The sequence below is a fragment of the Neolamprologus multifasciatus genome, chromosome 2 (assembly GCF_963576455.1).
Source record: "Neolamprologus multifasciatus chromosome 2, fNeoMul1.2, whole genome shotgun sequence".
NCBI lineage: Eukaryota > Metazoa > Chordata > Actinopteri > Cichliformes > Cichlidae > Neolamprologus > Neolamprologus multifasciatus.
This window is the reverse complement of record NC_140440.1, coordinates 31,513,843-31,534,843: the sequence shown is the minus strand read 5'-3', so window position 1 is coordinate 31,534,843 and position 21,001 is coordinate 31,513,843. Positions and strand designations below refer to the sequence as shown.

At 40.6% G+C, this 21,001-nt stretch overlaps 1 protein-coding gene across 3 annotated transcripts in view; it reads left to right on the top strand.

The window, feature by feature from the left end:
• Positions 1 to 21,001, top strand: part of macrod1 (mono-ADP ribosylhydrolase 1) — a 150,372-nt gene that overhangs the window by 1,282 nt on the left and 128,089 nt on the right. For all 3 annotated transcript variants that reach the window (XM_085172504.1, XM_085172486.1, XM_085172496.1), the window contains exons 2-3: positions 594 to 692; positions 1,909 to 2,016. In XM_085172504.1, coding sequence (XP_085028630.1) covers positions 594 to 692; positions 1,909 to 2,016 — 207 coding nt within the window. The remainder of the gene's footprint in view (positions 1 to 593; positions 693 to 1,908; positions 2,017 to 21,001) is intronic.

Below are 21,001 nucleotides of genomic sequence, written 5' to 3'. Positions count from 1 at the left end.
ACAAGCATCTGGCATAATTTTTGCTAGATATCTGACATCTCTTCTTGGCAGTTCACTTAACTGGAGTTCATTTAAACTCAATTGTTTCCAGTCATAGAGCTGGAATTGAAGCATTATCTAAAAGTTTTCAGTTGGGTTGAGGCCAAAGCTTAATGGAGCCATTTCTCAACAACTCCAGGTTCCATAGTCAAACGACTATATGCAAGAATACGTTTTCTGGATTTGTCACCTCGTTTGCAAAGTCTGGAAGAAGATCCAAACTGTCACTCTCAGATGAGAGAAGATTGGTTTGGTACAACCAGGAGTCATAAAGACTCAAGTGTGTCATGAACTGGAAACTTCTGGAACACCAGCATGACTGAGTTTTACATTGTCATGGACTTAGAGGGTGCTGACCAAATTTGCTACTGCCTACATGGACAGGCCAAAAGCCTTCTGGAGAAATGTTTTTCTCAAAATCTGCCAAGAAGAGTGATCAAATATTCAGTCAGAAACTCATTGATGTCTGCTCAAAGTGCAAATGACAAATACATTTGATGTTATATGTTTCAGATGACTTACTGCCTGTTCTCTTTATCTAACTTTTCTCTCAGTCTACCTGCTGTCTCTGAGCGTGGAGGACAGGCGTCAGTACTACTGGACAACTGACTATAAGCCACTGGGTGAGATCTCAGTGTGGACTCCCACTGCAGGTCAGACCCCCAGCATCAGTCACAGTTACCATTCTGTTCACAAAGAGTTGAGTGATAGTAGTGGTAAGGTTTTCCAAGAGTCTCAGATTTCCAAGGTTTCAGATCATTAAGAATTATTTTAATACTGGACAGACCCCATATATAGCTGCTCCGTAAAGGTAGGCATAAGATTTGGTTGCTAAAAAATGCAGTCTGATTATAAACATCAATATATTTTCTTCTGAGTGAAAAAAATGCTGCCCCACACATCTCTGGTTTTTAAGAGACAATGATAGGCAGTGTGCTCAAACGCTGTCAGGTGGAGTCAAGTTTTTAGAAATGAAAAACTATTTTGTTTTGAATTAGCTGCAGAGCTTTCAGTGCACAATATTGTATTATTTAACATTATATAGGTATATTTAGAATGATGAATTAAGGTGGTGATTTCCAATATGCACTAGAGTGGTGTGCAGCAAGAATGACTCTCAGCATTTTGAAGTCTGAGGTCATGATCCTCAGCTGGGAAAGGGTGAAGTGTTCACTCCAGGTCAGGGATGAGTTGCTGTCTCAAGTGGAGGAGTTTAAATATCTCAGGATGTTGCTCACAAGTGAGGGAGAGTGAGATTGCAGAGTATTAGCTTGTCCGTGACCTTCCTCTGAAGGGTGGCTGGGTTTCACACTGAATACAGCTAAGTCAGATTGTTTGATGTTTGGGCATCTGTCCTAGGATGCCTCCTAATCACCTTCTAGGTGAGGTATTTGATGCATGTCCTGACGGGAGAAGGCCTTGAAGCATCTCTGTTTGATATCTCCATGGATGGATGGATGGATGTCAATCATTTGAAGGGTCACTGCAGATCACTACACTTGCTTTGATGAAGGTTGTGGAAACTAATAGTTTTTATTGCTTCAATGTGTTTGCTTTAGATTCACTTTGCTATATAAAGGCCTTGAACAATGAAATGACAGATCCCTCTTGTATGAATCTGTATCTCATACTGTAGATGCTTGGCAGGGAGTGTGAGAGTTCTGACAGTCGCTTAAGGATTTAATGCCTTCCTGGCAAATCATTTCATTACATACACATCTTGTGATCTTCTATAAATGGTGGCAGCCTTTTCCAAGAATTGTTTAGGACATGATGCTTTTTGTATGCGTTGAACTACAGATGCCCTGTGCTGATTTATCAGGTAAGCAAACCTGGTCCTGAGGCTGTTTGTGTCTCTTCCATCATCAGGTGGTTCGCAGCCAACTGACTACAAGAGGAATGAAAAATTGGACCAGAAGATTTCCCTTTATAACGGCGACATCACCAAGCTTGAGATAGACGCTATAGTCAATGCAGGTATGTGTGTGTGTGTCTATGTTTAAACCTTTGTGAAGTTGTCTATTTTCACACAGGTCAAAATCAAATGTAATTAAAAAATAAATTGATGAAGCTCAATTTTATTTTGCTGTTATTTGACTAAAAATACTGGCTCGCAGTGGTGTACGGATGAAACCTCTGGAAAAGAATAATGTGAAGAAGAGTCAGTCAGAGGGAAACATGAGACAGGATTATGTTTTTAAAAGCTTGGTGCCAAACTGAGTGCCGCCTCCAATCCGTTTGTGCATTGATGTGCATACATTTAGCAAGGAACACCTGTGAGGGAGGTTCGCGCTGTGATTATGGGTATTATGTTTTCTCAGAGAGTGGGAGATACAGCTACAGGGCTTTATATGGTTAAGAATCCTACTGTGAAGTTTTCTTTAAAGTGGAGTACAAAAGAATAAAAGAACAACAGAACGGCTGAGAATCAGAAGATTTGCTGAGTCGCTCCCTGGAAACTTTAAAAGTAGACAAAGAAACATCTGAAGTCTCCATGCCGGAAGAATTATGGACAGACTGCTTTGATATATGTGAAATTCATCGCGGTACCCCATATGCTTTGTTTGTTTATGTAGTATCCCCCAGCTGTTTGGTTTAAGAACACTGTATCTTTTGATGTCTGTGCACTGCAGAAAGTGATTATTTTCAACTCCAACTGTTGATATGCATGCATGCATCTGCTGGACATCGGAAATGGCCTCGCTGGCTGCAGTTGGCCTATGAGCAAAAAGGTCGACATTTACCCATGGCAGTGGCTGATGTTTATCTGCTGCGTCAGATCAGTTTTGCTTTGGGTAAATGTTCAGCAATAGTACGATGAAGAGCTGGGAGAGTCTGAAATGTCTGAGTTACCGGAACAAGAGGCTGAATAAATAAAAATCTAAAACTAAAGACAGACAATAAGTGCAAAACAAAACTTAAAAACCACTCTGATAACGGTAATGCTGTTAACCAAATGATTTTTAAGCCATTTGCTAAATTTGTTTTTTAAAATTCTATTTAATATTAAATTTATTTAAAAACGGACTAGCTCTGGAACAAAAGAGACAAATGTCTTAATTCCAAAACTACTTGCAAATATTGAATTATAAATAATATTTAAGCTATATCTAATCAGCCAACACATAGGACAGAAATCCAATGCATTTAGGCATGGTCGAGAAGTTAATACTGAAGTTTGGACCATGAGAGTACCCCATTCCCGCCATTCCTGTCAGCTCAGAACTGAAACTGAGGCTATGATTCATACAGGCTCACTAAAATAGGATAATAAAAATTTGGAAACTGTTGCCTTGTCCGATGAGTCTCCATTTATGCTCCGACATTCGGATGGTAGGTTCAGAATTTGGTTTCCATAGGAAACCATGGATCTTGTCTGTGTTGTAGTTCAGTTCAGGCTGCTGGTGGCGGTATAATGGTGTGGAGGATATTTTTTGGCAAATGTTGGGTTCATTAGTGCCAACTGAGCACCTCTGATGAGTGCTTCCAGCACCTTGATAAATCTATGCTATGAGGAATTAACACAGTCCTGAAGACAAAAGGGGCTAATTCAGTACTAGCCAGGTGTACCTAATAAAGGGTCCAGTGAATGTATATCAAACCTTTTTTGGTCTCATGTCCTCTCATCACTTGTTGTTCTCGGGTTTTAGATAGTAGTGACCATTAGATGGAGCCAGAAGCCACTTGATCCATTCGAGACTTTCTTTTTCCCACAAGGCTGTTTGGGCATGTGGGGGAAATTTAATCGGTGTCTTGGCACTGGTGATGCATCGGGGGAGAGTGAGGCAGGCCAGCATGCCTAAATGATGCTTGATGATGAGGCTTTAGCAGAAAATGATAGATTTTCACTGGCAGCTGACTGTCAGCAGGTGCGCGCCGTGCCAGCATCCAGTGAATATTTTGATCTTTGAATCTCATAGTTCACAGTGTGACTGCTTCTGTTTGTGTGTGCTTGCAAGTAATTATACATGCATCTGTCTACAAATGTTTCAGTAATTATGTGTGTATACAGTAAGTACCGTCTCTGTGTTTCTGGAGAGGCGACTTTGTATTTTACAAGAGCTTTTACAGAGTCGTGGGTTGCAAAGTAGCACAGAATTAACAAGAGGAAACAGCTAGTAAAGTGTCATTTAGCGGAGAGGACGAGGCAAGGTGATGAAGAAAAACCTCAGCAATGCCAGAGGAAACATGACTGAGAGAGAGCGTGAGAGAGTCACACTGAGTGACAAAAAGCAAGAGGGGAGTCTGGAGGAGTGAAAAGAAGAAGATGAAAGAGACACAGGGAGAGGACACAGGCTAGTATTTAAATCTCAGACTGCATTGCCATGGCAACAAGCAGGTACAGGGTACCCTCAAAGGAGCTTTGGGAGGCAGAGTCCGATCATCCTTTCTGCCTGACTGATTGGCTGCCCAGCTGACTGTCTCCGTGGTCATTTTGTTGACTAAGCTGCTGACCTTTTCTCCCAGTGACTAACTGATTGACTAAGAGGCTTTGAGTGATGCCAGTTGCACTTGAAATGTGACATTAAAATAAAAGGAAACATCGAGCAAGTTAATTACGCTCATTTTTGAAATTGTAAACTTTCTGCTGTTGCAGCAAAGCTCTGACCAGAGCGTGCGGTTTTTGACATGTGGAGGGGAGTGTTGTGGATTATCTGTGGCTGCTTTGAAAGGCCTTGAAGCATCATTTGGCCCCTAAGGCAGCAAACATTCAATTGAAGCCAACTGTGGCCAATTATACGCTATACTGGCAGGCTGGTAGGTAGTTTGGGAGGGTGGGGGCCTCCAGGCCTGGCTGGTGGTTAGCAATTCATTAGACACTCAAACACACGCACGCATATATATATGCATGAAGAGAGACACTCGTGTACACGAATGCATAGGGACGGATAAATTAACAGGTTTGAACTTCACGTGCTCCCTTATCTTGTTTCATTCCCTCCTTTCCTTCTCTCCTTTCCTCAATCAGCACTCGTTGATCAGGTAAACAGGGCGTTGCAGGGTGGGCGCTGGTTGTCGTTTGTGTCTCTCTCAATAAAGATTGGATTTACAGTAACCCTCAACTCCTCCTTCCCTCCTCCTCCTAGTCCTCCCTCCCTCCTTCTTTCCACACTTTTACTGCTCCTGGCTTCTGCCCACTCCTATAAAACACTACAAACATAAAAACCCACAAGCACTTAAGAGCCGTCCGGGTGGTGGTGGTGGGGGGCATACTGGGGGAGGAGACGTGGGCAGAAACATCCTCCTCTTTACACCCCTCAATCACTCCGTCCGGAGAAGGGTAGGGAGATGGAGGGGAGGATATATTGTCTCTGATGGGCTAGCTGATTAAGATGGATTGCGCAATGAAATGTCGTCGGAGTGATGCGTTCTTGGAGTGTGTGTGTGCTGCTACGCAGCAACTAACTTTGCATTAAAACCTTTTTTCAAATTGATTAAATGCAAATTTGTTGAGCTCTACTGAGCTGCATTTTTGCCCTGCAAAAGTTTTATTCTTCCTTTCCATTTCAACACTTACTTTTAGCCCCCGTAGTGTTTATTATGTTTGACATTAAATGCCATTTATTCTGGCCCACCGTCTTCACTGCACAGAATAAAATCTAATTGAAAAAGATTTAAAAACTGAACCGATAAGTTCTCTCAGTATTTTTGTGTGAAGTCCTTTTTTTTTTTTTTTTTTCCGTGGAGCTAATTCGGTGCGTTAAAGTAAATGCAGCAGCCGAGTCAGCTGATAAATCTTTCAGGCTAGACTATAAAAAACTGTCCCTAAAATTAAGCCGCGCACCGTCAAGAGATAAAGAATATTCCGGTCCTATCTCAGTCTTCACAGCTGAACCACTTGTCTTCGTCACAATTTCTGCCAGGAGTCTTTGTGTGTGTGTGTGTGTCACACCTTTACACCCTTATTTAGATGTGCTGTTAAGACTACATATATGTAAGTCTGCATGTGTTCCCCGGCTTTTGCCAGGAGCACACATGAACCCAGCTCTAACTGTGTGTACGTGTTTGATGCGATGTGTCTATGAGTGGTTTGATATGCGAGCAGGTATCCTGTCATGTGCATGTGTGTGCCTGTGTGGGTGGATGAAATAGGGTCTCCCAGGTTTTCCTCTGCTGGTCGGAGATAAAGCTGTTGGTTGGCTCTGCTAACCCACCCACTGTGGCTAAAGCTGAGAGATACAAGATTAGAGCCAATAGTTTTCTCGGCCCCCAGGTGACCGACAAGAGGGAGGAAGAGAGAGTCTGTATGTGTAGGCTGGACTTGTAACATCCCTCTGGATAAGAAACCTAGAAAAGGAGATGGATGGATGGATAAAGGAGCAGGGGTGGTGTTGTGACAGACAGTGAGGGACAAAAGGTCAGGCATTAGACAAGTGAAAGGCACAAACTCTTCAGGTCACCTAGGATTTCCACTCCACGTTACCGTCAGCGCAACATCAGCTTTTTGAAATAAAAACTGTGATCGGATTGATGAACAAACATTTCTTGAGAAAAGCTGGGAGATTAAAAGCCTTTCATGAGTAATTGTAAACCGTCAGGGAAAATAGAGATATTCATAGCGTTAACTTGAGATGCTGATCAAAGCCTGAAGCTTAACTCCTCGGGAATAATAATAAAGGTTTAGGTGTGCAGTCGATTCAAAGGTCGGAAGGAGACTCAGCTCAAAGTCAAATCAGCTTGAGTGAGTACAGTTTCAGTATTCTGTTTCACAGAAGAGATGCATCTCTGTTTAGGTACATATTTACACGAATATAGGACAAATCGTCACACTGGAGAAGGTGGAAAAAGCACGAGGCCTTTTTCTCAAAAGCCCACTGAAGCATTGGTTTCAAAATGCTTGAGGATTAATGAATTGATTTCAGGTTTAAAAATATTCAGGCATTATGCAGATTTTTCTCCCAATGGCATCTTTCCTGGTAATTAGTCAATCAACAGAATTAAGTGCCGATCTAAATTCTGATTTTCTTTGTCACATTTAATAGTCAGTTTTCAGCCGTCTACAGCTACTGGTCTGTTTGTTTGGCAAAAAATAAGGAAATTAAGGGTCTGGCTATGGCTTGAAAAAAAGATAAAAGATGCAACAGTGATGAGATGATGAGTATTTTTTTACTCTTTGCTTTTTTCTTGTAGCTTAAACTCTAGGTTCTCAAGAATGACTCAGTCTGAGTGCCGAATAGGAAAAAAAGTGACCAGTTTAAAAAACAAAAAAATAAATCTATTTATTTTTTTAATAGACCATTTAACACATAACAGTCAATCTCCTCAAAAATTACTTCTCTAGAAGGAAATAAAAGGGCAGGAAAAGCAAACAAAATGTTCAAATTGAGACCAAAAATACGCCTCCATTCAGTACAAAAAATACAGCAAACAAAAACTGCATGACTCTCGAAAAACAACTATTCAGGCCGACTTTCTGTTAGGTCTTTAAAATAGTTTGAAAAGCTTCCCCAAGCCCTTTCAAATGTGTTTGTCTTTCCGCGTATATGTTATTTGTCTGTGTTTTTCCTTTTTTCTGTTTAGCTTTTCAAAAAAACTGACATTCATTAATGCTTGCTTATTTTTGTTGCTCATACAAACTGAACAGAAGAAGCTTTGAGTCTATTAGAATTTCTTTTGAAATGATTTTTTCACGTCTCTGCCAAACAGTGTTCCACCAGCCCAGGGATGTCAAACTTATTTCACATTACAGGCCATATACAGCCCACTTAGACCTGAAGTCAAGTTTAACTACATATTTGATCCCTGGGAAAACATGCTCCTGTAGTAAATGAAAGAAATCTGTGACTCTGTGACTCTTTGGGCTTGAATTTTAAGAGATAAATGTGTAAAATTACAGAATAGTTCTGGTGTCTCATTTCCCATAATGTCCTCTAATTATAAAACAGAAGGCTTTTACTAAGTCACAGAAAATGCTGTGTACACATTGTTAAAAAAATACCTTTCTCAAGTAGGACATGTCATTTAATTCATAATCGAATCCTTAATTACTTTCGTGTAGTGTAAATGGTCAATTGAGATGTGTTTTAGGAGTGAAAGCTGAAAAAATTCTGTTAAAAGTCCAAAATATGTTCACTCACATTTTCCAGAGTTGTCCAGTGGGTCGGGTTGGAGTCTGCGCCGAGCCGATTCTGGCCCCTGGGCCTTATGTTTGACACCTCTGCTCTAGCCTTTGTACATTCAGTACATTCAGTGCAAAGGCTAGGCTTGTACATTTAGTACAAAGACATTTTTGAGTTCCCTCCCCAGACGCCTTAACGCCCACTCACATCCTGGGCCATCTGACCTCAGGAATTCGCATGATAAGGTGGCTGATTGGGACCCACACCCAGTTTCACACCTTGGCTCAGGCGATTAGAGGATCATCAGGGGGTCCTTTTGTCCCTCTGTGGGGGGATACTCCCACTAGGTTTATATCTGGGACTCTCCACCATTTGACCTTAGAACTGAAGAAGCTTCTCGGATGAGAGGTGAAACATCTTCAAGCAACTTAAAGAAGTCCAGACGCTTTTCATTGCAAGCTCCTTTGACTACGATGACCTGGATGACTGAGAACCTTCACAGACATATTAATGGGGATGGCTGTTCTTTTATTTTTTTAACACCAGCTGCATTTATCAGACTCGGGGAGGTTTAGTCTGCTATGAGGGTGGGACTGAAGAGTTGAAACTGAAGATAAATGCTCCCTTGGTCTCGATCTGTGCGGGCTATATTACAGTTTAACATGAACCGTGGATTAATGAAACGTACCGCAGTGCATTCTTTCAGTGTTGCTCTCACGGCCTGAATAAAATGTTTCTGCTCTCGGCCTGCAGGCCCCACTTTGAGAACCCTGGTCTTAAATGATTAAATGCTTGTTCTGTTAATTGAGAAAATAATCACTTCATTAATAAACAATCAATATAATTGTTTCTTGCGGCCACAGTTCTTTTTTTTTTCCTGTTGTTGTTGTTGTTGTTGTTAGTGAAGATGATCCATATTTAAAGGCTTGCTCTGCTTGGCGGCACTGCAAAAACTTTGTAATATAAGATCTGGTTCCTGCTCATGATGTAGACTATAGAGCTCGAGTGAGCAGACACAAACACTGTAAATGGCTATTAATGCTTTTTTCTTTAACGGTGGGTAATTTTGAATTGGGCCGTAAAGAGAAGTGATACAGCAGAAGCCGCACAAGATCAGCTTAATCTTTTATTATTACATTGTGTATGCGGGTGGATGCATGGTGGGAGCATTAATAATTAAACAAAAGTGTGTTTTTGAGCTTGGATGCTTCCTTCGATTGAAATATAAATTCAAGTCAGTGTTGGGGCATCTTTTATTGATTCCACAGAACTCCATGCTTGATGATGTCCTGTAGCAGTAGCAGGGTTGTGGGGGCCTATGGGTTATAGAGGATGAAGTTATTGGGGGTGTCGGGGAGTTATGGATGAGCGGAGCCAGACGGATGGACAAGCAGCAGGACATCGACTAGAACAGCTGGAGGAAAAAGGTGAGAGGGATGTACTCTCTGATCTTGTTTGGTGATTTTTAAGAGGATAAAACAGGCGAACCCTTGGCGCTGCAGGTAGAGCCCCTTACAAGAGCATTACCCTACAGCGTCACACTCCTTCTGCAAGGCTTCACTGATTCTTAGCTGGCTTTGTCAATGGGGCTTAGTGCCGTGCTTAGCGCCAGAATCAGCCTGGCAGACGTCGCCGTTTTTTTCCACGCTGCCGGAGTGTGTATGGGAGATTGTCAGGCCTGACGTTGTTCTAAATTGCTTCAGAGCAGCTAAAATTATTTCTTAGATTTCACCTGAGCTGCATTTTCCTATTTTGACTAGAGTGATGGGGGACATTCAGTGGGAATCTTGCATGCTTAACCACTTTATGAGGGATTTTCCAGCATCAGGCCAAGGATTAAGTTTTTCTTTGTTGTCGTTTTTTTTAAAAATTTTTTTAACTGATCTACTGTATCCGGTCCAGCTTCTGGTGCTTAAGCTGGTAATAGTGTGTTTGTTTTAAGTATGTACATAGTGTAGCTGTTATTAGAGGATAATCAAGTTGTAGCCAGTTGTAGTAATTTTATTTTATTTTTTTAAGCAAGAGGAATGAATGTTTTCAAGGCTTCATAGACACCCTTCAACGTCTGCCAGTTAGTCACCAAGTCACACGTTTTACTCTAGGGAGGCAGCTTGTTGTGATCCACCCGACCTCTCTGGTAGTAGCAGGGGTGTGAGGGGGGGGGGGGGGGGTGATGGAAATCCCAGAACGGACCTAGTCGTGCTGCTGAGGTCTCTTAGGCCCCACAGCGTTCTCTGTTTCCCGCAGTTACCATATATCTACACCAGAGCACTTGTCAGGTTGTGTTAGGACAGGCTCATATTACAAGATGCAAAATGTCACACTAAGTTTGCTGTTGCTGACAAATATTTCATGCGTGTATGCTTTAGGAAAGATGGAAATCAGATGCTGCAAAATTATAAATGTACCGTGTGTTTTGATGATTAGGATTTCAACTGAGAACCAGTGAAACTCTTCTCCTCGCCTTCAGCTTGCTTGCATCTGTGAAAACTAAGCCAGAGTTGTGCTGTTTACTCTAAAAGTAGAAGGAGTCCATATGCCGCTCTTGTGAAGCAGAGCAGATCCCTCATGAAATGCACTGTTTCTCCCTGCTGTAGTAACTGTACTTATTTAGCTCCAGTTCCTATAGCAGTATCCCCACTGCACTGGCTGTTTTGAGAAGCACCGCTAATGGACGCGCTCTTACAATGTGCCTGTCAACTATCCGTATACAAAAGCACTACAGAGTCAAATTGGCATCGCTGGTGTAGTTTCAGATTGAGAGCAAAAATGATGTGCTGTCAAAACTTAGTAACGACACGCTCTCCCCCTCCTCTTTCTACCAGCTACTAAACCGGGATCACTGTGGCGAGGATTGTGCAGACTATGCCAAATGGAGACATAACCTGCTCTTTTCTTCTTCTTTTTTTTTTTTTTTACTGTAAAGAGGATTTACTGTACAAAAAAACAATAAAAGAGAAAATCCATCAGAGTAAGATTGAGCTGTACGAAGTGAGTTCAGGCTGCGGTGGTGATCGGCAGGGTCAAAGACGGGGCTGATGCAATGTTTACCCATCATCCAAAGTACTACTATTACAGAGCAGAAGTACATTTAGCTTTGTTTTATTCCTCTGTAGGGTAGAGCAACTGTAATTGATTTAGACCACTACCCAACTGATAAATGATCAAGTTATTTTCATAATGGATTAATACGTCAGATGCAGAAGTATCATCAGCGCCGTCTTGAAATATCAAAAGTAACAGCAGTAAGCAGCAGGGATGCCCTCATTATTGTGTTATATAGTTATGTAATGCTGGATTAATGCTGCCTCTTATTGATCTATGTTAATCAGCTTTTAAATGTTGCACATTTTAAAACCATTTTTAAGTTGATCAGATTTTTAGTAACTAGTGATTCCAGCTGTCAAATTAATGTATTGCAGGGAAAAGATTAAAATTATAAAATGTAAATAGTCATTAAATGCATAAGTACCTCGAAACTGTACTTGAACAAATGCACTCTACCACTGGTGCTTGTTCCAGACAGGCGGCCCAAAAGGTGAGACAGTAAGTGTTTTCCTCAGCGAGCTCCTTTAAGAGAACACATGAAGATCAAGAGGAGCGCAGGAGAAATTGGAGAGCTGAAATTTCAGGGTTTCAAATTGGCTTCTTCTCCCAAAAACTAGATTTAGCACCTTCACAGTAAAATGTTCTTCAGTGTTGGAGTTACTGTGACACAGCCGATAATCGGTGTCGGGTCAACTCCTTGGAGATGTAATCACAGTCCGCCCACACATTTCAGTTTGACAGTAACACCATAAGTGAAGAGCCTGTCTGTGAACTTCAAGACAGCGGTAAGGACACAATGTGGGCATCACAGGGTCGCCACAGAAAATAAGTTTGAAGACCTTTTTAATAGCACTCTAAATGTAATTTAAACTTGTGAAAGGGAATAAACATCATAACTGTAAAAAAAAGAAGACTCTTTTTGAAGTAAACACATTTGATGTCAGTTCAAACTGAAAAGTAAGGCCGTGTTTAGTTGAGTTTAAAAAAAAAAAAAAAAAGCCTATTGTTTAATATGACTGAGACAAAAGCAGGAAGACCACATTTTAATGCCTCAAACAAGTCACTCTCTTTTTTTTTGTTCTTTTTTTGCATGAAAAGATTACACAGGTAATAAATTGATTCAGCAGATGTGAATATTTGCTGGTTAACTTTTATGTTAATCGACTCATAAATGCCGTACAGGCTCTAACCTGTAGTAAAAATGATACCATGCATTCGGTGGACATATTTTTAAGCTTGTAAATGCTTTAAGATGGATTTAAACATTAGGTTGTGCCAGTGGGCTTTTATATTCGAATCACAATCGATGAGAGCAGTGAGCTGATCTAAAACCTGAGATGACTGCATTTAACATGAAGCCAGTTGCTTTCTAAATCATAACTGTCCTCTCATTTAGAGTTTTTTTTTTTTTTTTTTTTGAAGAACACTGGATTTTATTTATCTCTTTAAAAAAGGATTGGCTTTTTTATAGACCTCCTTGTGCTAAATAAACGTGATTGTCACTAAGGAGACGTGCCATAGTTAGCCTGGTTTGTTTGTAATGGGAGCTTATATCTCAGCGCTCTGTGTTTGTGTTTCGAGGGGTTTCAAGAAAACCCTCCATATGAGTTAAAGACATATCAAATGAATAGAAAATTACTATTAGGCTGCCTCATGAAGTGCCTCATTTTTTATGCTACAAGAACTTAAATGATTGGGGGTGTGTTTAATATCTTTTAAGGCTTTAGATGATCTGAAGTCCACCACTGAGAGTAATCAGAGTGTGTGTGCTTCAAACTCATTTAAAAAAAGTTGAAGTGATCACAGCTGACATTTTGTTTCATGTTTAGCTACAGATTTCCGTTTGCCTTTTCAAGTCTCTTCTCTCTTTTTTCAGCTTCTTACTTAAATCTCTACTTGTGTCTCCCACTTTCAAGCACAACACTGAAGTTGCGTTACGTCCACTCTGTCCTTTTGTATCTGTGTCTATGCCATGGGTCAAGTTTGGAGGCTGCGGGGACTCGTTGGCTGCGGCGTGGATTTAGACAGTGCTGCTGCTCTAGTTTTTTCCAGTCCAGATCTGTCTGAGTTAATAACGGTACAACTGCCAGAAAGACCACTTTACTGGTCATTCGGGCAGCGACATTAACGCTCTCTGTGTAGTCCAAATTTTGACTGTTCAAGGTTCAGTGCCTCCCAGTTTCCACAGGATGCTGCAATGTTCAGTTTGTGTCTCAATTTGAGTGGGAAGATGAAAGGAAAAACTTCAGCGCTCGGTTTGTTAGGCTTTAATCCTTTCCCTTCCCCCTTCTTTCGCTCATGAACTCGGGCATCATCGCAGTGCTGTGACCTGAGAGGAGTGAGACATCGGTGCTAGACAAATGGGCCTTCGTTTATAGCCTCAAACTGATTTACACCCTGACATTGAGAAGTTAACATACCCTTGGAGAGTTAATCCCTAATGTTGTCTGGGTCAGTAAATAAACCGAAAGAGAAAAGCCAAATTGAAGGAGTTTGCAGAAAAAGCTCATTCGTGCTAATTATTTCTCTCCCACCCCTCCCTAGTTAAAAGCTTTCCCACCCCTCCAATCAATCGCCACTTTAGCGAGCAGGAAGGGTTGAAGGAAGTGTGAGCCTCATTAGCTTGATTGGGCCAATGTGGGAGATGGAGAGAGATGGACTGAATGAAGGAGTTAAAGAGAAAAGGAGTCAGCTTGATCCTCAGCACTTGGCCCATCAGAGCTTCTGTCAACAAGGCAAGTGCTGCATTCAAATGTGTTGGTTTGTTTTGTGGAGTTGGGGCTCCCAGTGGGATTTGGGTGGATCTGCTGATGGTATCTGTGCTGAATGGGAAGCAATTAATGATGCGTGCTGCATGGAGTTTGTTAAGGTAAATATTGTCTGTGTCAAAAGTGAGCAGACTGGGAATTTTGCCTTTGTTTTTAATTTGATTGGAAGATTAAGGGTTGAAACCTAATGCAGGCACGGGAAGAACTTAGACACACAGTTAGGCCCGTCAGGACAGAGACACATTTTTTTTGTAGTTTTGCCTTTGTACACCATCACAGTGGCTTTTAAATTAAAACAGTCAAAATGTGATTGAAGTGCAGACCTTTAATTAAACTGTTTAGGAATTACTGCTGCTCTCATACACAGTTCCCTATTTTAAAAGGCTCAAAAATGAGTTTAAATATTTGTAGCCAAATTTTTATTACTTGGCTAAAAATCCTTTGCAGTCAACGACTGTCTGAAGTCTAGAAACCATGGACACCACTAGATGCGGTGCTTCTTCTCTTTAGATCTTTTGCCAGACCTTTACCGCAGCTGCCATCAGTTGCTTGTATGTGGGACTCTCTGCATTCAGCTTTGCATTTAATACCTGAAAAGCTGCTCTATTGGATTGAGATGGCTTTGCTGTCTGATCAGTTTTGCAGCAACTGCCTGAATCTGAGCAGAGCACACAGCCCGACACACTTCAGAGTCCATCCTGCTGTTTCTAACAGTGATCACATCATCAATAAACAGTGTTGACCCGGTTCCACTGGCAGCCATAAAGCTACCCCCTTGTAGTGATGTAGTGATGTAGTTCTTGGTTTCATCTGCCCCAAGAATCTTTGTCCCCCAGAACTGTGCAGACTCTTTTCGATGTTTCTCGGTAAAGTCTAATCTGGACTTTTTGTTCCTTTTATTTAAACTGAAGTAAACTAATTTTGCTTTATTCAAAGGCTGCATTTAAATACCAGGCAGTTTGGTGCAGGCTGAATTGGTTAGTTAGCAGTATTGGGATAACAGTGAAGCACTATTGTAGACTGGTTATATCAAGGGTTATATACTGTTTTGTAAGGTATTTAAGTTAATGATGCTGATTAGATTCACTGTTTGAATTCTACCTTTTTATAGTGTCTAGAGGTTAGAAATCAGCTGCTCACATCACATATTATCCTGTTAAAATAACAATGAATGTCAGGGTAGCAGCACAGGTCAGCTGATAACAGTCTGTGCACAAAGAAAAATCTATTTGGGTTCACAGCACAAATCACTGTGTGATTTATTTCTGAGTTAGACCTTGCCTTAAGGTGTAGTTACACTTTAAACTACAAATTTCTGCTCTGTGAGTGTCGAGTCTCCTTCAGATTCTTCGTCAGATCCACACCTTGCAGGTCCAGCTTTAACAAAACAATGCGATGGCCAAAACTCTGACTAATGTGTGACATCTTGGCATCTGTATCCATTGTTTAGATACATTTTTTGTCCTGAACACACAGTTTTGGCGTAATCGTAACTAATTAAACCATAAAACTGTAAACAAAGAGGAGAAAAGGGAAATAAATCATGCCCATGTGTTATTTATGAACTGTCTAATACCAAGAAACTTCATCAGAAGTATGCGGTTGTGGTTTAATCAGATGTGATTGACGCCATATTTTTCCAGGGCAAAACAAACAGCACAGAGATCTCTCAGGGGAAGGAGGGAGGCTTTCAGGGCATTTGAAGCCTTCGTGTAGTCATATTAAAGGAGGCAGACGCTGTGCATTTTTATTAAACTCATATGCCGGCATGACTCACACGTCGTGCTTTAATTGGCCTTTCCTTTCTGGACAGCCGGAACCTGCAACATTTTCAGACCTGCCTTCAGTTTTGCTCAAAGATCCTTTTTCAATATTCTTTTTGAGACGGTTGCTTTCGAGTGTTTACATTAGCAGAGGAAAGCAGCATTACTCTGCACAATTAAACTGTTAGTAAGACGGAAAAGAGAATAGTAAAGATCTGCAGTGGGATGTAAGAAGTCTGTCTTTTCTGCAGCCAAGTGAGTTTTATTGCTCAGGAAAGACTTTAGCCTCTAATATGTGAAATCTTTCAAAAGTAATATTAAATTTATTACTGATTTCCTGACAGCTGACCAAAATGTTGCTAGAAATTTAAATGATCACTTATAGTTCTCTCTAGCAGCAATTTCAGTGACAATCCTGCTGGCAGAAATTTGATCTGATCTTAAAATTGCTTGTGAGCTCATTTGGCACAAAAAAAAGACCAAGGGTGAAATTGTCTACCTATCTCGTGCTTGAGGCTTTACCATTGTTAAGGGATTACTGCCTCTCAGCCCAGTGGCGTCCACTTCTATGCTGGTGCATCTCGTCCTGTGAGGCCAAATGGAAGAATATCGAGTTTTATTTATTTCCTTTCCAATCAAATCAGCGCTTGGTTATGTTGAAAATGATCAAGACATCTAGCCAGTGGGTCAACCTTTCACTGAAGATAGATGATATATGATATGATTGAACGTTTCCAGCTCCAAAATGAAGTTAAACTGAATCTTAGGCGTCCAGCAAACAATCCTGACTTCGCACCAATGATGCAAGATTGCAAATTTAGACAGTGAGCATGTTATGGCATTATCTGCACATGTAAGATTGTTAAAATCTGGGATTTTTAACACCGATATTTTTAGTAACTTGTGTCAGACATATGGGCTTTAAATGCCTCAATCCACATTAACTGCCACATATGATATAGATATTAATTGTCGCATGTAATACTACTAATAAAGGACTCATAAGAAAGTTAGCGTCACATCACTGAATAGTGAGACTACTGATTATGTGAAACAACGATAGGAGGAAGAACTGGGCACTGGAATATCTGTAGCTAGGTGGCAAACTGCTTAATAGACACACTCATCTTAAAACATATTCCTGGACTCGGAGAGACTTGCTGTTGGAAAAACTTTAAGTAAAAATCCAAACAAACTGGTCTGCTGGGTGAATATTGAAAAATACTGGCTGATTATAACATCATTTTGGATTTGTGCCTTTAATCCAACCTGGAAGGAAGTAACAACAATCATCTCTCAAGGCTTGGGCTTTAAGGTTTACTGAACTTTTACCGTTCTTTATCTTGGATGTACGCCAGATAGACTAAGCAATACCTTCTGAAGATCCCTCTGGCAACAAGCAAAAAGCCATTAAAAATTGATGGCTTCAGGAAAATTGCCCTACTGCCACATTGTTCGTCAGTACTGTCAAACATACACATACCCTGAACCAGACGACATATTATATACGGAGAATAGAATATGTCGTCTGTGGAGGGAGAAATTGTGCTCTTTAAACCCTTGAAACGAACACGTCGCGTTGGTGAGAAGCATGTTTTTTCATTTACACATACAGTATTTATTTTAAAATATGCAATTTTGTATTGGCTTGTATTTCAAAAGTCTTTGTGGGCTAAATTCACTCAATCCATTCGGTGTTTTGCTCTCCATACCTAAATTAATTAGTAGATTAAGGAAGTAACTGATCAGAAATCGTAGAACAGCAAATATGGAAGATAAGAGATGACACACATAATCTCCTCAGAGACTTCTGAAAGTAACCCAGGGTCTCTTCCCAGTCGGGCTTGCCCTGGAAAACCTTCAAGGGGAGTCATCCTAACCAGATGACATCTCATTTGGCTCCCATCAACATGAAGAAACAGCCATTTCAAGCTCCCTCTATATGTCCATGATACTCACCCTGTAGTATGATTTGGATGTGTGTAGCCAGAAGCGTGATGGTCAAGCGGTCATTCCTGTTATGCTTCTTATAAGTCTGCTTGAGGCACGCTGCCTGGGCTACATGTGCAATTGGTCAATTGTAAATTCTCTGCAGACGAGTCCCCGTGGTCACAAAAATTGGCAAGTCTGCACGGACCCTCTTGCTCACCGACTGGTGACAAAATTTACATAACTTTGACCCCCGCGGACTCAGAGGAAAGTATAATCAGTGCCTTAGGCTGAGCCCAGCCACCCTACTGAGTAAACACATTTCAGCGTCTTGTATTCATGTATTCACTCACTCTTTCGATCATTACCCAGATGAGATTTTCATTATGAACGACTGATCGCGTACAGATCCATTGATAAGTACACAAGCACAACTTCTCTAAGCGTGTACAGTATTCTTATATTAAATGGTATTAAATCTGATTTTTAATTAAAGGTTTTAAAGTATTTTCCTTCTTGGGAGGTTTTGGAAAAAAGTAATTTTATATTTTCCAATTAGGATTATAATAGTTTGTTACAGTCTTTGTATTTTATTTTTTGGATTTGTGCTATGTCTGTTCTTCTCAGAGTCTTATAGAGGAAAGAAAAAGGAGTAGCAGGAACATTTAAATCCATTTAATGTCTCTTGGGGAAAGCAGTGGAGTCACATATAAAAATCAGAAAAGTACTAACCCTGCACTGCTCCTGAAAAATATGGCACTATTGGATTATTTGGTCTCTGCTGCTACCAGCTCATCAGCTCCTTCTTGACCGCAGACTGGTAACATATCAATAAATATTTCAGTGTTTCACTGAGCGCTACAAAAGGGAGACAGCAGGTTAAGCGATTACATCAATACACTAAACTGTGGAAGATATTAAGCAGCATACATTCTTAGGTTTTGTATTGTTCTTCCCCGGAAATGGCATTAATGCATATTTCTTTTTAGGGCTTTAAAATGCCTTAATAAGTCTTAAATTGGATTTTTAAAAGTGTACAGTCAGACTGTGTAGGAATAATTGTTTGCATTCCTGGTTTTTCATGACTATAAAAGTGTTCACTTTGTTAAATATTGGAGCCAGACTAGTAATCAGAGCGGCATTGTTGAGACTTTGCCTGTGCATCCAAATGTCATGTCTCCTTGGGTGCTAAGGTTAAATGCTTGAGCAGTTCCAAAAAACGCACCGTAATTATGACCACAATCACCTGATGAATATTGTGACTGAGTTTATCAACCTTAGATGACTGCTGTTTTTCATTTAGAGGTTTTCCATTAGTGTTGAACCCCGTTTCACTGAAGCAGCTTTGCAAGTAATTTTTTACTCAAATCGAGACTCACAAGACTGAATGGGGGGGAAAAAAATTAGATATGGAAATTAAGAACACATTGGGGAAGATTATCCTCATTGTAGGCGGTGTTATTTGAATAATAAAGTATAATGCAGTCTGACAATACCCCTCCATTTTCTCTAATCTGCGTAATCATAGTTTAGTGAACAAAGTACAAAGCATGTATCATTGTAGCCTCCAAAATGGGCTTTAAAGTATTCCTAAGTCCTCTTCCCTTCTCTTTCCACCAGCCAGTACAAGGGGTCCTCATTGTCTGCTCATATGTCCTCATCACTGATGATGCTTTTGTCACATAATTACCAGCATGCACATTCAGAGAGTACAGGGAGTGCACACGGCACACACTGCACACAATTACCATCTTGTAATTGCGATCTATCAGGCGTTGTTGTGAAGCGGTGATGCACACGCTGTCGGCTGCGCTGCATTATCAGAGCTTAGGAAATGACGAGACTATTTATAGGGGCTCTTTATCCACTTATCCTGCTGTTGCCATTGTCCTCGGGTGCAACGGGCAGCCCTGGTTAAAGCTGGACTGACAGACGGGTTGGTCAGTTGGATACTGCGGGACATAAGTGTGTAAAAGTTTGGACTCCATGGTGAAATGAAGTAATAAAGCACCCCCTGCAGGAAACTTGTTGGTCCTTAGCTGCATTATTAGGACTTCTCCTGACTCTTTAAACCCCCAAAACAACAACAAAAGAGCTAATATTTTATCATGACAGGCTCCTCTAAGCCACTCACTGAAGGTATAAAATCAGGCTAAATGATGTAATCTAAACAGGTTAAGGCTATAAAAAGATATTAAACTCTCCATTCTGCAATTCCCCTGTCTGAATTATAATTTAGAAATGGCAGTGAAGGGGAAACCGTGGAAGTCAAAACATCGAAAACTTTAAGATAAAGATTTAAGATAAAACTGCACCTGAGCCGCAAGAGAAATGCCAAAATCAAACCCATGGAGAGCTAAGCATAACAGTGCACAGTTTATCGGGTTGGGTTGCATGACAAGCAGAGGCACAGGAAATACTGGCAGGGCCAAGTATCATGAATTGAGTCAACAAAGAGGTTGACTTCTGCAACAGGGCAAGGATCCAAAGCAGAGCTCAAAATCCACCTTGAACTACTTACAAGGAACATAAGCTGAATCTTTTGGAGCATCCCTCTGAGTGTCTGACCTGCACATCACTGAAGATCTGAAAATCAGTTGGGAGACCTTGGAAGTGCTGTGTGTGCAAGGGTGCCTAAAAATATCTCAGAACTTGAAGAGATCTGCATGGTAGAGTGGGCGAAATTTCCCAAATCAGGAAAAGAAGGACTCTTATCTGCTACGAAATGTGTCTGAAGGCTGTGAAAGCTGCCAGCGAGATACAAATAGCTTCCTTCCAAGTCATTAACATTTGAAGGAAGGCTAATATTTTAATAATTTCTGTGTTTTCAGCACTTTTCTTTACTACTTTAAACTTATAAATTAATTGTTGCTGATTTACTGGACTTGTGTACAAGCAACAGATTTATCGAGCTTTTAAACAAGCAATTTGTTCAACTGTTGCATTTTTATCTTAATTATTTCAATTAAGGCATAATATTTTGTTTCGTAAGGCCCCCGGCACACATCTGCTTTCAGAGCACGAGCCAAGACATTTCTGTGGTCAATTTACTTTCAACACACCAGTGATCCCGTAATTAAAAAAAGGGAAATATTTATCCATATAATTAAATGTGATGTTTGCCACCTCGTGTAAAGTAAACTGAGAGGAAATTGTCAGTTGATATGCTTTTCAAGAAAAGAAAAGAAAAAAACGAGGGATAAGAAGACGTGAAGGACACTGTGATGTATTGGAAGGACACTTGGATCACAATAACACTGAAGTGCTCAGAAGATTTATTACACCCTTTACATGTTGTGTCTTCTCCAGGATCAACAACCTATAACCATTTCGTGGTCTGCACACTCATGAGAAAGCCAGTTACGTGTATGCATGAGTGTGCTGCTAATGTTTT